The sequence below is a fragment of the Kogia breviceps genome, chromosome 5 (assembly GCF_026419965.1).
Source record: "Kogia breviceps isolate mKogBre1 chromosome 5, mKogBre1 haplotype 1, whole genome shotgun sequence".
Taxonomy (NCBI): domain Eukaryota; kingdom Metazoa; phylum Chordata; class Mammalia; order Artiodactyla; family Physeteridae; genus Kogia; species Kogia breviceps.
This window is the reverse complement of record NC_081314.1, coordinates 81,290,109-81,304,022: the sequence shown is the minus strand read 5'-3', so window position 1 is coordinate 81,304,022 and position 13,914 is coordinate 81,290,109. Positions and strand designations below refer to the sequence as shown.

At 52.2% G+C, this 13,914-nt stretch overlaps 1 protein-coding gene across 7 annotated transcripts in view; it reads right to left on the bottom strand.

The window, feature by feature from the left end:
- MYLK (myosin light chain kinase) overlaps window positions 1-13,914 on the bottom strand; it is a 281,962-nt gene that overhangs the window by 81,237 nt on the left and 186,811 nt on the right. For all 7 annotated transcript variants that reach the window (XM_067034429.1, XM_059064332.2, XM_067034430.1 and 4 more), the window contains 5 exons: window positions 12,548-12,685; window positions 10,755-10,952; window positions 9,807-10,056; window positions 3,483-3,554; window positions 2,068-3,053 (listed from right to left, as the gene is read on the bottom strand). In XM_067034429.1, the coding sequence (XP_066890530.1) occupies window positions 2,068-3,053; window positions 3,483-3,554; window positions 9,807-10,056; window positions 10,755-10,952; window positions 12,548-12,685 (1,644 nt within the window). The remainder of the gene's footprint in view (window positions 1-2,067; window positions 3,054-3,482; window positions 3,555-9,806; window positions 10,057-10,754; window positions 10,953-12,547; window positions 12,686-13,914) is intronic.

Here is a 13,914-nt window from a genome sequence, read left to right as displayed (position 1 = left end):
CTCTCTTTCCAGATCTATCGAGAGCAGATTTACTCATACCTCTCAGAGGTCCCACTCCCTGCAGCGGAGCCTCCTGAAGTGGTCACTGACAAGGCTTTACCGCAGGTTTTCTCCTGGGTCTGTGTTTGACCCGGGCTCTTGTAGATTTGGACAGGGAAGCGCTAGAGAAGGGGCAGTGGACAGAGTGTGGCTGCTGCTTTGAGACCAGGCCCGTTTCAAGGTCAGCTTCCTCTACTGCAGTGAAAATACCAGAAACTCACAAGCCCAGAGGGCGCCGCCAGTCTTCCAGCCTCCTGAAAACTGTTGGCAGTGTTGCGGAATAAACAGCCATGAGCCTTTTCCCTTGATAGGCAACGCTCTCGGGGAGCTGATCAGGGAAGGACCAGGATGCGGACACGCTAACAAGAATTAACTAAGAGGGGATGGAGCACAGCGGTCTAGGCGTTGGAACTCAACTGCCTGCCTTCCAATCCCAGCTCTGTTACTAACTAGCTGTGCAGCCTTGGGCAAAGTGCTTAACTTCTCTGTTAGACAGGCAGTGTAGTGGTTGTGAGGTCACCACAGGGTAACCTGGGAAATTGTCCTGGTCGAGGTTTCGGGTCAGTTTTACCCGAAACTTTCCAACAGGAGGGGCCCACAGAGGTGGCAAGGAAGGCTTGGCATCCACTCCCCTGGACATCTCATGCCACCATGGTGACCCCCCATACCTTCCTGTGTGTGGAAAGGCCGAACTAGCAGAGGCAGGGGGATGGATGAGATGACTTCTGGAGGCCCCTACCAAGCTGAGGATTTTCATGTGGAAAAGCTATGGTGTCAACACATTAGCAGAAAAGACACCCTTTTTTTCTTCTCCTGGCCAATTTCCCCTCTACTCCTTTAGCAGTTAGATTCAAAACGCTCAGCTGTTCCAGATTTGCTGTCTGAGCTGCAGAATAAAGACAGAAACTCCATCGTGAGCCGAGAGGGATAATGCTATTTTCAAATGCTTCATTAGGGTTTTTAAGAGGAAGGAAGAAAGCCAGATGAGGGGTGAGGGAGGGGTGGAGAGGGGTGCACTCAGAGGACGGGAAGGAAGGCAGCACAGCGGCGGGGGAGTGCTTCTGTCTCAGCTGATCTGGATTTGACAGGACCTGTCTCCTAGGGCCTCTGCCCTGACTGCCCTCTACCCCTCAAGGTTAAAATGCCACGTCCCCGGGAGCTTGTGCCCTGCCCTGTCCAGAGCTACCAGCATCAGCCTCGAGTCAGGCCAGACTCTATCCTAGGGCCGGCCACCAGAGTGGGGCGTGGGAAGACTGCTGTCCTTGGAGCTCCCATCCAGGACTGGGATTTACGGAAACATTTCAAACCAAATGAGGGGTCAGAGAAAATAGCCCTCTCATCCCCACCTCTCCTCTAGGTTAAACTGGCACATCTGAGAACTCCAAACCCTGAAAGGCCTCAGATGGCAGGATTTAGGGCCCCCCTTCTTCTCTCCACAACCCAAGAATGTGAAATACCAGCAAACAAAAGTCTCATCCAAATTAGGAAGCGAGTGGCTCTGTCCGCCTGTGAGTGTGTGCTGTAGGGGCTGCTTGGGGATTTGGTTTCCCCCCTCGGGTCCCTTCAAACACACAATGCTATCAAGACTTAAGCTGTCGACCCCAAATCACATCCTGTCACTGCACACCCTGACCTGAACCTTAAATACTGCTTCAGAGGCAGTTCCCAGCCCCAAGCCCCTGGTCAGCCCTAGCCCCAGTGCCCCCATTTCCAAGCCTATGATTGGAGCCTTCTCTGGGCCAAAGCCGGGCATTAGCCCAGGCCTGCTCTGAGGAGCCACGCCTAGGGGTGCCATGACGGGGCTCTGCCAGACAGATGCCGAGATCGGGGAATGTGCCTGCGGGACCAGGCACCCACCCCTGTCCCCCAGCCATGGAGTGTGGCAGGAACCAATCCTGTGAGTGAGGGGCAGAGAGAAGCCTTTCCCACCCAGGCTCTGGGCTACTAACACCATCAACAAGCCAGGGCTCCAGGAGCTGACAGTGGCTGGGGCAGAGCTACCCTTCCTCCCAGCCCCAACCGTGTTACCTTCTTGAGAGAGGACAATGAACTTGGTAGTCTTGAGCATCTTTCCATTCAGTGTCCAGGTGATGGTGGCTGGGGGCTCAGAGGACACCTGGCACTGGAGCAGCAGTTTCTCACCCTCCACCACACGGAGATCGCATAGCTTCTCCTTGAAGGCTGGGGCTGTCCCTTGGCTCTCAGGTCTTTTTTCATTATCTGTGGCCCCTGCATGGCCCCTCTTGCAGTTCACATCATTCTTAACCTCCTTCTTAAGTTCTTCGTTCCCAGCCGGTTTGGGGGCCTCGGACAACTTACCATTGCCCAAGGGTTTGGGGGTCTCAGCTGACTTGACATTACCCAAGGGTTTGGGGGTCTCAGCCGGCTTGGCATTGTCCACGGTTTTCAGAAATCCTGAAGGCTGGGCATTGCCTGCAGGCTTGGGACCTTCTGCTGCCTTGGCATTCAAGGCTTCAGAGTTGTTACTGCCATTCTCTGCAGGTAATTTTTTCTTACTACCCAACACCGAGCGAAAATCTGGGGTGGCAGGTTTTGGAGGTGGCACCTTCTCAGGCACAGGGGTCTTGGGAGTCCCTTTCTTGGCCAGGACAGAGCGGAAGTCCACCTGCTGGGGGCTATGCACCTTCCTCTCTTCCTCCGACACAGTCTTCGGCTTCACCTGCCGCTGCAGGTTGGCGCGGAAATCCATCTGCTCGGCTGGGGTCTCCTTCAGGTCCTCTTCAGACAAGGTCTTGGTACTCACCTTCTTGCCCAGGAGGTCGCGGAAGTCCAGCTGCCCCACCTCCTGCTGGCGGATGGCCTCCTCCGTGTGCTGCCGCGTCTCCACGCGCCTCGTGAGCACCCCGCGCACGCCCTCGCCGTCTCCCTCGTCGGGCCCGCCCTGCCCTCCTGCTGGCCAGCCGGGCCTCAGGCTCCCGTAGCCGCCACCTCCACCACCATCAGCGCCAGCTCCTCGGCTGCAGAGGCCCTCACCACTGGCAGGCTCCCTCCCCCTGTGACCAGTGAAGGGAAAAAGGAAAGTAGCAGGAGGAAAAGGGGCTGGGTAAGAAAGAGACGTCAGGGGAGAGCAAATCCCCAGAGAGGGAGGGAGGGCAGAGGGGAGGGGGGCTGGCCAGGCCGTGTTTATAGAAGGGAACTTTGGTGAGAGGCGCTTGCTTGCTTAGTTGGTTTGTTACATCGGTAATGACTTCAGTAGCCTTATAAGGGTGTATGCCAAAAAAAAAAATTTTTTTTTCACCCCCCCTCTCCTCCCCTGCTCTCCCTCCCTCATTCCCCTTTCAATCTCTCCCATTTGGCTCGGGCAGCCTCTACTGGAGGATACAAACAATCTGGGGCTGCTGGGCTGGGCCTGCTGGGACCAGGAGTTAGGTGGGTGGGTGGTGGCACGGGGCCTGGCTGGCCAGCCCCTGGGTGGTACTCACCGCAGGACAGCTCTGGCAGGGCTGCTCTGTAGCATCAGTGATACCTGGCAACTGCATTCACCAACCCGGTTCCTGAAGAATTCAAGGGATCAGTACAGATCAAGAGGCTTTCTGGGCCAAGGGCCTGCCCAGCCTAGGGCTGTGAGGAGGGCAGGGCAGGCAGGAACTTGGCCATGGGCTGGCTGGCTGACCCCAGGGAAGACAGGACCCTGGGCTAAGCTGTGACCCTAACACACCCACACCAGACCTAGATTTAGGGCAGGGCCCTCCCCCACTTTGGTCACACTTTATTTTTCCAGCTCTTGTTTAAAAAGGAAAAAAAAAAAAAAGGAATCTTCTGGGCAATAGCTACAGTAGGCATCCAGAAGTAGGACTACTTTTCTGTAAGTATATTACAAAAATTATACAATCAATCGATCACTCAGTCAAGGAAGAGTGAAGACTAACACTGCTAAGGGCTGTGATGGAGCCCCTTGGTCTAGACTGTGGCCCCGGTCAGCTTGCCCAGTGACCCTGAGTCTGACTCCATGCTCCCTTAATACAGAGGTGGTTATTCCTTCTCCTCACAAGATGCCCCTACCTGCTATGTCCCTTTCACCTGCTCATGAAATGAAAACACCCTCCAATCCGTACCCATCAGCGAATGCCCTCAGATCAGAACTTTTCTTATTAAAAACCTAACAGGTGTCTCCCTACGACGGTGACCCATTTTCTTCCTCCGTTGGGTGGACAGGGCTCCGGATTCTTCAGCCCACTGTTAAAGCTGTTCGTGACCAGCTGAGGCCCCTCTGCTCAGGAAAGGGGCTGCAACCAGGCTCGCTGTGCTGGGCTTACAGCAGATCAGCCCTCCGACCCCACAAGGCTGCCACCTGCTGGCATTTCTGGGCTCTGACCAGCCAAGAAGGTTCTGCTCAGAGGAGGGGAAGTGGAGGGGCAGATCTGAGAGCCAAAGGTGACTGCCTGATAATAACCACGTCGTATGCAGCACCTTCTAGCTTCCATGACTCGCAGCCACTATCTTTCTCGTCCCCACACAGCCCAGTGAGGTTCAGAGCACTGCTCTGCCCATTGCAAAGGGAAGAGAGGGAGACCCAGGAGTTTCCGGGATGCAGTGTTGGGCTCTTGGGGTCTCGCATTTATTTCCTGCACTTGGCCATCTTACTTGCACTTCAGGGGCTGACACATGCCCCAGACCCTACCGTAGACACAATCCATCTCACTTACTCATGGCAGCTCTGAAAGGTTGGGGTCAGCATTGTTTTTTGTTTTTATTTCTTTATTTTTTGCTGTGTTGGGTCTTCGTTGTTGTGCATGGGCTTTCTCTAGTTGTAGCACACAGGGGCTACTCTTTGTTGCGGTGAGCAGGCTTCTCATTGCGGTGCTTCTTTTGTTGTGGAGCACGGGCTCTAGGTGCCCGGACTTCAGTAGCTGTGGCACGTGGGCTCAGTAGTTGTAGCTCGCGGGCTCTAGAGTGCAGGCTCAGTAGCTGTGGCGCACGGGCTTAGCTGCTCCGCGGCATGTGGGATCTTCCCGGACAGGGGCTCAAACCCATGTCCCCTGCACTGGCAGGAGGATTCTTAACCACTGCACCACCAGGGAAGCCCAGCATTGTTTTTATAGGTAAGAAAAATGAAGTTCATCAAGGTTAAGTAATTTTGCCTAAACTCACAGGGCTGGCTAGCAGGGGAAGGGGTTGGGACCTGGGTCTACTTGAATCCAAGACCTGTAACTTTCCCATTCCACCCTACCGATTGCTGATCAGTACAAATCTATTCTGGGACATGTGTGTCTCTGTGTGTATGTGTATATCAACTGCAGGTATGTGGGCTCCACCTGACGGGCACCTGTGCCTGCAGGCCCATGTTTGGGAACGTGTATATGTCACCCCCACGTGGACAGAGAGCTGAGCATGTGTCCCGCAGCTCTGCCGATGCATGTGGGTATCTACCTTGCTTTGCATGGCCTCCTTCCCAATGGAGGACCAGCTCCGGGTCAGGCACTGGCAGCCCACTGTGTGGGCTGATGATTCTTGAGGGTCCCGGGGAGTCACTGTTCACTCCTAGACACTGGGACCCACATGACGGAAGGAGAGGTTGATCTTTCGTGCTCCCTAACCCTCCTCTCATCTTCTGGGATCCCCTCCTGTCACCTTCCTCAATGCTCAAGATCTTGGGGGTGCAGATTCAAGGTTTGGGGAGTTTGAGGGCCCATGGTGCTCCTGTGTTCCACAAACAGCAGTTAGGTTCCTCCTCAGTGCCAGGTCCTGGGAAGGCTGGGAGGCCCTCAGAGCATCCTGAGAACTCAGCACAGAAGCCTAAAAGGGCTTGGGTCAACCATGGGAGGTCACTTGGGGGTGAGGCCCAGGCCCCTGGCACCCCCCTTCTGCCAGGCTGCTGGCCAGTAGAGCCCACTCTGTTCCCGCTTTTCTTTCAAGCACAGGGTGCGGGGTCTGGGGTTGGCGTGGAGCAGGAGGACAAGATGTCCAAGGGCCATGTTTTCTGAGGAGCCCTTTTCGACATCTCCTCAGCTGAATTTCCTCCTCTCACAAGTAGCACACAGCCCAGATGCAAAAATCAGGAGCCGACACGGACCAGATGGCCCTGCTTTGCCCTAGCCAAGCCCCTCAGAGGCTCTAAATGGTGGGGTGCCCTGACCTCCAAGCTGGAGTAAGCTCTATCTCCCCATGGGGGAAACAGGTAAGCACTCCTGTTGTTTTCTATTACCTGCCTTGAGGGAGGCAGGTAGAGATGGCCTTCCTCAGGCCTCACCCTGAGGTACCCAGGCAGTCTGAGGGGGCAGATGGGAGGTAGAGAACTTGGGACACAATGGCTGGCCCACTAAGCATATCATTCCTTGGCATGGGGGTCACTATGTCTGCAGCCACGAACTTAAGTCTCTGCTAGACTTTGAAGGCTAATCATGGGTTCGGTTGGAGCCTGCAAAGGTCAGAGAGGCCTGTTGCCTGGAAGCCACACTCCAGATAATCTAACCAGCTGATCAGCCTCTTCGGCCCTCTTTTTTTTTCTTTTAAAATTTATTTATTTGTTTATTTTTGGCTGTGTTGGGTCTTCGTTGCTGTGCGGGCTTTTCTCTAGTTGTGGTGAGTTGGGGCCACCCCTCGTTGAGGTGCGCAGGCTTCTCACTGTGGTGGCTTCTCTTGTTGTGGAGCACGGGCTCCAAGCACACAGCCCCCAGTAGTTGCAGCACGCAGGCTCAGTAGTTGTGGCTCGCAGGCTCTAGAGCGCAGGCCCAGCAGTTGTGGTGCACGGGCCTAGTTGCTCTGTGGCATGTGGGATCTTCCCGGACCATGGCTCGAACCCGTGCCCCCTGCGTTAGCAGGCAGACTCTTAACCACTGCACCACCAGGGAAGTCCCTTCGGCCCTCTTTGGTGTCTGCACATACTGTATTCAGTTAGAAAGTCAGGCCTGAGGCCGAGGCACCACCCCCATGCCCAGCCCAGGTGCTGCCACAGAGGACATGTGGCTGTCGCTCTATAAGCTGTACCTTTTACAACTAATAGAATCCTTTGTGTTCCCTGCCTCCTAAACCCTGAATAAGAAGCCCCAGTCTTTGGTTACAAAGCCTTGGACACTGTCCCACTCTGAATCACCCACCCCTGGAATGGATTTTATATGCAAAATTAGTTTAAAGAATTAATTTCCTGGCAAGTATCAATTTTTGAAATATTTCAGCTGGAATTTGGAGCTGTCTTTTTGACATTTCCCTTTTTAGTTCAGGAGACAAGCGCTAGGGGAGGAGAGGGGAGGTAGAAACCAACCACCCGTATGTACCCCCAACTTCAGCAGGACAGAGAGCACCTGTCCCACCCCCACCCTCAGCCTGGCTTCCTTCCAGCCTCCTAGTCTCCCTCCTTGAAAGGCATTCTATCCTGGGTCTAGGTCTGATTTCTCTCTAGGTCTGGGTCTGAGAAAAGCCACAGGGCAGCAGGCCTCCTGGCAGGCCTGGCACGCACTCCCCAGGGCAACTTTCCACAGACTGGCTCCTTCTCACAGGGGACAAAGCCAAGGCCAGGGCAGCAGCCTCCCAAAGGAATGAAGAGGCTGGACTCTGGGGAGGGAAAAGGGGCAAGGGCTGCACATGTGGGGACCCTAGTGCGATGTCCCAGGCTTCCCAAGTTCCCAGTGCACTGAAACAAAGAATGGAGGAGCACCTGATTTAAAGACACAGCTATGGTTCCAGTCTAGGCTCTGCTACTCACCTTTGGGTGGCCGTGACCCTGCGGCCTCAGCTTCCCCCATTATTAAACAAGGAGGTGGCTAGAAAATTTCTGAAGTCCCTTCCAGCTAGGACAGTCTCAGTTTTATGACTGTCCCCAGCTGGGCCCAGACAGTCTGCCTGCTGACCTCCCAGTGCAACCCTCCACTCCGGCCTGGAAGACTTCCCACAGCCTTGCTTTGTTCTTTCCTACCCTCTCGTGCTCAGCCTATCCAACGAGACTTTACCCATTTGCCTCAGAATCCCACAAAAAGCTCATCTCTTCTGGGATGTCTAGCTTGATTACATGAGTATTCTCTCAAAGCACCACTCCTTTCATACAGACAAGCTCTATTCTAACATACAATCAGTTTCCACTATTTGTACTGGCCTAGAGGAAGAAGAAACTATCTTCTCTCTATTTTGGAGGCAGATTGGCCCTCCTGATAATAAATGGTTCAGACACAAGGCAAAGGCCGTTGATGTGTCCTGACCATACTGCTGATGGTGGTAGGATGACCAGTCAGCCCATGAACATCTCATCAGCTGACCACAGACATGTTATTAGCTCAGCTGAGCCTTGCCGAGATAAGTAGAATTTCCTAGCAGATCCAAAGATGCCCAATGAATAATAAATGGGTATTTTCTTAAAAGTCACTAAGTCTTGGGATGATTTGTTATGCAGCAAAAGCTAATGATGCAAATATAAAGCACATGCCCAGAAAGGACCCAAGTAGATGGAGCACATGCTGGGTTTTGTCATTCCTGAAGGAACAATGCTCCATCATGGCAGTAGCTTTGGCATATTGCTACAGAGCTCAGAGACTTGAACATGATGGGCTCAGTACAGTGAAATGATTGATCCAGGAGAGCAATCCCCTTGCAAAGTGGCCAGGCACCTGAGCCAGAGTATTCCAGCCATCTTCAGGATGTGGCACAACCTGTTTGCAGAGTCCAGATGCAGACAAGTGCTCTTCTTCAATGCTAATACCAACCGTAGGGGCTGGCACTCTGTCTCTGTCAACCCAGGGTTGACATGGAATTTTAAGTTAGAACATTTTAAAGGTAGAAGAACATTTCTGGATCACATTCATATAACAAATAGTTACTGATGCTGACTACGGGCAGATACTGTTCTAGGCACTGGGAACATGGCAGTGTGCCTTCATGGAGCTTACTTTCCCATGTTCCCTAGAAAGACCTTGAAAGGGAGGAAGAAGGAATAGGGATAGTTAACGTCCCTGCAGTGGTTTTAAATGTCTACAAATTCTTTGATACTCCTTTCTCCAAGAGGTGGACCTTAATTCCCCTCCGCTGGAGTATGGGTTGTACTTAGTGACTCACTTCTTGCAAAGAGAGTGTAGCAGAAGTAATGGTGTGTGACTTCCAAGGATAGGTCATACGAGACATTGCAAGTTCCAACTAGTTCTCTCTCTTGGACCACCAACTCTGGGGAAGCCAGCTGCCATGTCATGAAGACACTCAAGCAGCACTAGGGAGAGGTCCACACAGCCAGGAGCCGAGGCCTCCTGCCAACAGCCCTGTGAGTGAGCCATCATAGATGTGGACCCTGCAGCCTCAGTCGAGCCTTCAGAGACAGCAGCCCCTGCTGACATCTTCACTGAAACCTCACATAAAACCCTGAGCCAAAGCTCATCTAGCTAAGCTGCTTCAAATTCCCGACCCATACAAACTATGAGAATATAACTGTTTGTTGTCTGAAGCTGCTATGTACGGGGGTAATTTGTTACTCTGCAATAGATAATGAATACATTCCCTCTATCCTGCTGCTTTTCCAATTTTAATCCATCTTCCCTCCTTCACAGTCTTCATATACCAAATAATGGGGGAACAAAAGCCAGGATGTAATAAGACAGAGGACTCTGGGGAACTGAGCTCAGAAGAGAAGGCTCTCAATGAACCTCTGTTGTATTTAAGTGGAAGAAACAAAAGCAGCAGCACCAAGCCTGCACTTTCTTTACCTTGAAGCCCAACCCCACATTACTTTGTGATTCCTCTGGCTTCCCAGTTCCAGGCAGGGACTTTGCTGGGAGGTAGGAATTTGGGGGGTAAGCGTTAAAGGAGGTTGGCAGGTCATGCAGACTCACTTGAGCAGGATCTCATACTGGCCGGCATGCCAGGGCTGCACGTTCTTTAGAACCAGGGTGAACACGTCCTCATTCTGTAGCACCTCGAAGTGGCCAGTGTCTTTGGAGAGGGCTTTGCCGTCCCGGAGCCAGTGCACAGTGGGGAAGGGGTCCCCAGCTATGGCACAGGAGATGAGGACACTCTGGCCCAGGCAGGCTGTCACTGAGCGGGGCTTGCTGATGAACCAGGGCTGGGTGCCATCCTGAGGCTCTGAAGTTAGCAAAGGATTGAGTTAGAGAGGGAGGCCTTTCAGCAGAGGGCATCCACTCAACTCTCCATGGCAGTGAAGGTCAGAAGACAGAGTGTTACCCAAAGAACAGCTTGTCCAGAAATCACTTTTATTGAACATACAGGTAGAGCACATCCTTCTCATGGCAAATCTGTCTTGGTTACTTCTCACAGGGTAATATTAACATGAATTTGTATATTCAAAGCACGGGGAGGCTGTCCACAAGGTACAGGGGCACTGGGCTAGGTACCAATGATCTGCATGACATGTGTATGATTAAGAGTTGTCACTTGCTTCATGCATGTTTAGTTTGCCTCTCCTCTTAAACATGGGTTCCCTAAAGGCTAGGACCATCATAGGCCATAACTCATCTGTCACTGCCAAACTGTTAGTTGTGTTAGGAGATATCTCTCCCAGCACTCTCCGCAGCTTGACACCAGTACCCCAGAGAGGGCAGGAGCTTCAGAAGGTAGGGGAGGGTGGCCCCACTCAGCCAGGACCTCAGATGTAGGATGGGGAGCTGGCCACTGGGGCTGGGATGGGACCAAGGGAGCGTGGGGTCCGTGGTGGGGACAAAGTAGGCTCACATGGTTTCCTTGCCTCCGAATCACCTTTGGAGAGACCATGGCAGCAAAGCCTCCCTGCCCCTGCCCGCCACTGGTCAGCGGGTCAGCCTCACCTTGCACTGTGAGCATGGCCTGGGTGCGGACCTCTCCTGCGCTGTTCCAGGCTTCACAGGTGTAAGTGCCCGTGTCCTCCGGGAACACTTCCTGGATACAGAGGCTGTGCTGAGTGCCTCTCTGTTCAAAGTGGAAGTCTTCTGACTCCTGGATCTCATTCCCGTTGTGAAGCCAGATGACCTCAGGGGGCGGGTTCCCTGAACGGGGAGGAGAGGCAGGGGAGCTCATCAGGGAGGTGCTTCCCCGGGCCGTGCAGCAACTCTACTTAATACTACGACGTTGTATTGCATAAGTTTTCCCATCCATAACATATTCTAACCCTATCTATCTCAAAGGTTTACTGGGAGGATTAAATAAATTAATGCCATAGCAGCCCACTAGAAACGCTGATTAGAATAGCATCTGGCACAAAGGAAGTACTCAATGCATGTTCATTGTAATTACTTAACAACAGATTTGGGGAAACCAGAAAGAATCCAGAAGTGAAAAATATTACTTCAGAGATAAAAGAGGAAACCTAGAAGAATGGTTTTTAAAATTAGAATTCAAGCTGCTTGATAGTGCTGAGTGGTAGCCGGATCAGTGGGTTCCAGCACTGTTTCCTGCTGTGCACACCTCACACCTTGTGTGCGTGCCCAGGCGACGCCATGGGGACTTCACAGAAACTCCCTGGTCAGTTTTCACCAAGGGAAAGCTCCCTTAGTGCTTCATTTTGCTACCATACAAATGTTATTCAAGGGTGAAGATGGGTACCAGGCTTTCCAAACCCAGCTCATGGTGGATAGCATTTTCACTTTTACTAGTCTACTTCCCTGGGTAGCTTCTAGCCATTTGTTGGGGGCATAAAACAATGGCCACCTGTGAGCGTTTCCTCTGCGGAAAGAGCTGAGCTATGGCACTCTGCTTCCAGGGGAGCAAGTCCCCGGGAACGGCTGCTGAGGGAGGCTGCGTGGTATCAAGCTCTTTCAAGGACAGAGGAGACCACCATCTGTCTCTGGTGGGGTAGCCAGCACGTGTCTGCAGGCCAGGTGCAGGGTGCCTCTGATTTCTAGCAGCTCGAGGAGTATGTGCAGGGGAGGGGACCCAGCATCTGCCTGCATTGTCCCGGGGACTGCCTTCAGCCTTCGGGAGCAGGGAGCTCATCCTAGGATCCCTAAAAGGGTGAGCCCATGGGTTCTCTCCCAACTCATCTTTATCGCTTCTGCAACTCAAAAGAAACTGATAAAGCAGACAGGACCTCCAGGCTGTCAGAAGGACTGATCAGAGGCCAGCATGAGCCTGCATCAGTAAGTCTGTGCCAGGATACGCCCCAGGCTTCGCTTGCTGGCTTCTAGCAAAAACAGTAAAATCTCTCACTGGGCTGTTCATCCCACGCTCTTGTCACCCCACCCATTTGAGAAGGACCCCTGTTCTATCTTCTCACCTTAACATTTGAATAGAGCAACTGAGACTTATCTTCCAAGGGTTAGAAAGTTCTCACATCATCTGGTTTTGGACCTGTGTTCACAATCTTCCAGCTACATTGGCCATACTGTGTTCTCAGTTAATCCCTCACCTCTCTAGCATGGCCATCTTCTTCCCTGGACCACTTAACCTTGAATCCAGAAAATCCAGCCCAGAGAAAGCAGAAGAGAGGGCCCAAGAGGTTCCACGTCTTTGGGACCACTGACTGACAGTCCCAGGATGCCTTTCTGGTGGACAGTGATCTGAGCGGGATGTCGGGAAGCAAAGCCCGTGTTGCAACCATGCCCGTTTTCACGTATACCCCGGGGACAGAGATGCAGGGACAGACCTGACACCTGGACTGTCATGGTGACCTGGCTCCCGTCCATGACTCTGAGATCAGAGAGGCCCTGCAGGAAGAGGGGCGCGACGGGCTTGCTGGAGGCCGTGGGCAGGAGGTACTCACTTTTCTCGTCACTCTTCTTTTCTGCGTGGCAAACAGAACGTGGGGTGAACATTCACTCATTCACTCCCCAGACGCAGATGAAATGAGCACTCAGCACATGAATGTGTTGGGGCTCAGGTTCCCACCAGAAACTGACCGCTGCCAGAGAAGGAGCTCGGGAGGCCCTGGAGATCCCTAGGAACAAGGCATGCCCGTTTGCCTGTGTGGTACGACAATGGTCTTGCCTCACAGCAGGAAAGGACGAGGCCTCTGTAGGGTCATGTCCAACCTAGGCTCTGGCTCTCCAGGAGCACTTCCAGGGAATGGAGGCTGGGAGTGGGGCAGCCAATACTTGGCATCTTATGAGACTTTTCCCCCCCCTTAAATAGTATTTACTCTTTTGAATAAGTCATACATTCATATAGCATAAAATTCAAAAGGTACAAAGAGTATGTGTACAGTCTCCCCTCTACCCCTGTCCTCTGGCCGAATGTCTCTCCCCAGAGGCAACCGATTTTCAGTTCCTTGTTCACCTCGCCAAAGATGGTCCATGTGTATAACACACAATAGCATATAGGTGTACTCTTTAATTTTTCTTCTCTTAAAAAAACAAAGTTAGCACACTATACACAATGATTGGCATCTTGTTTTTTCATCTAACAATACAGTTATCCTTCAGTATCTGCAGGGTACTGGTACCAGGACCCCTTGCAGATACCAAAATCTGCAGGTGCTCCAGTGCCTTAGATAAAATGCATACAACTTAAAATCCTCCTGTATACTTTAAATCATCTCTAGATTATTTATAATACCTAATACAATGTAAATGCTACGTAAATAGTCGCCAGTGCGGCAAATTCAAGTTTCCCTTTTTGAAACTTTCTGGAATTTTTTTTCTCCAATATTTTTGATATGCGGTTAGTTGAATCCGCAGAGGCAGAGCCCATGGATACAGAGGGCCGACTGTATATCTTGATGTCTCTCATAAAACAGAGCTGGAGAGCTTCTTCATTGTTTTCTAAGACTGCATGATGCTCCTTTACCATCTCCTGAGATTTTAAGCACCTCAAGAAAGTCAAAGACGCTACATAATTAGAATGACTAAAATGAAAGACTGATCAACCTAAGTACTGGGTCTGGCAAGGATGTGGAGCAACTAGAACCCTCCTACACTGCTGGTGCGAGTGTAAAATAGTACAGACCCTTTTAAAGACAGTTTGGGGGCTTCCCTGGTGGCGCAGTGGTTGAGAATCCGCCTGCCGATGCAGGAG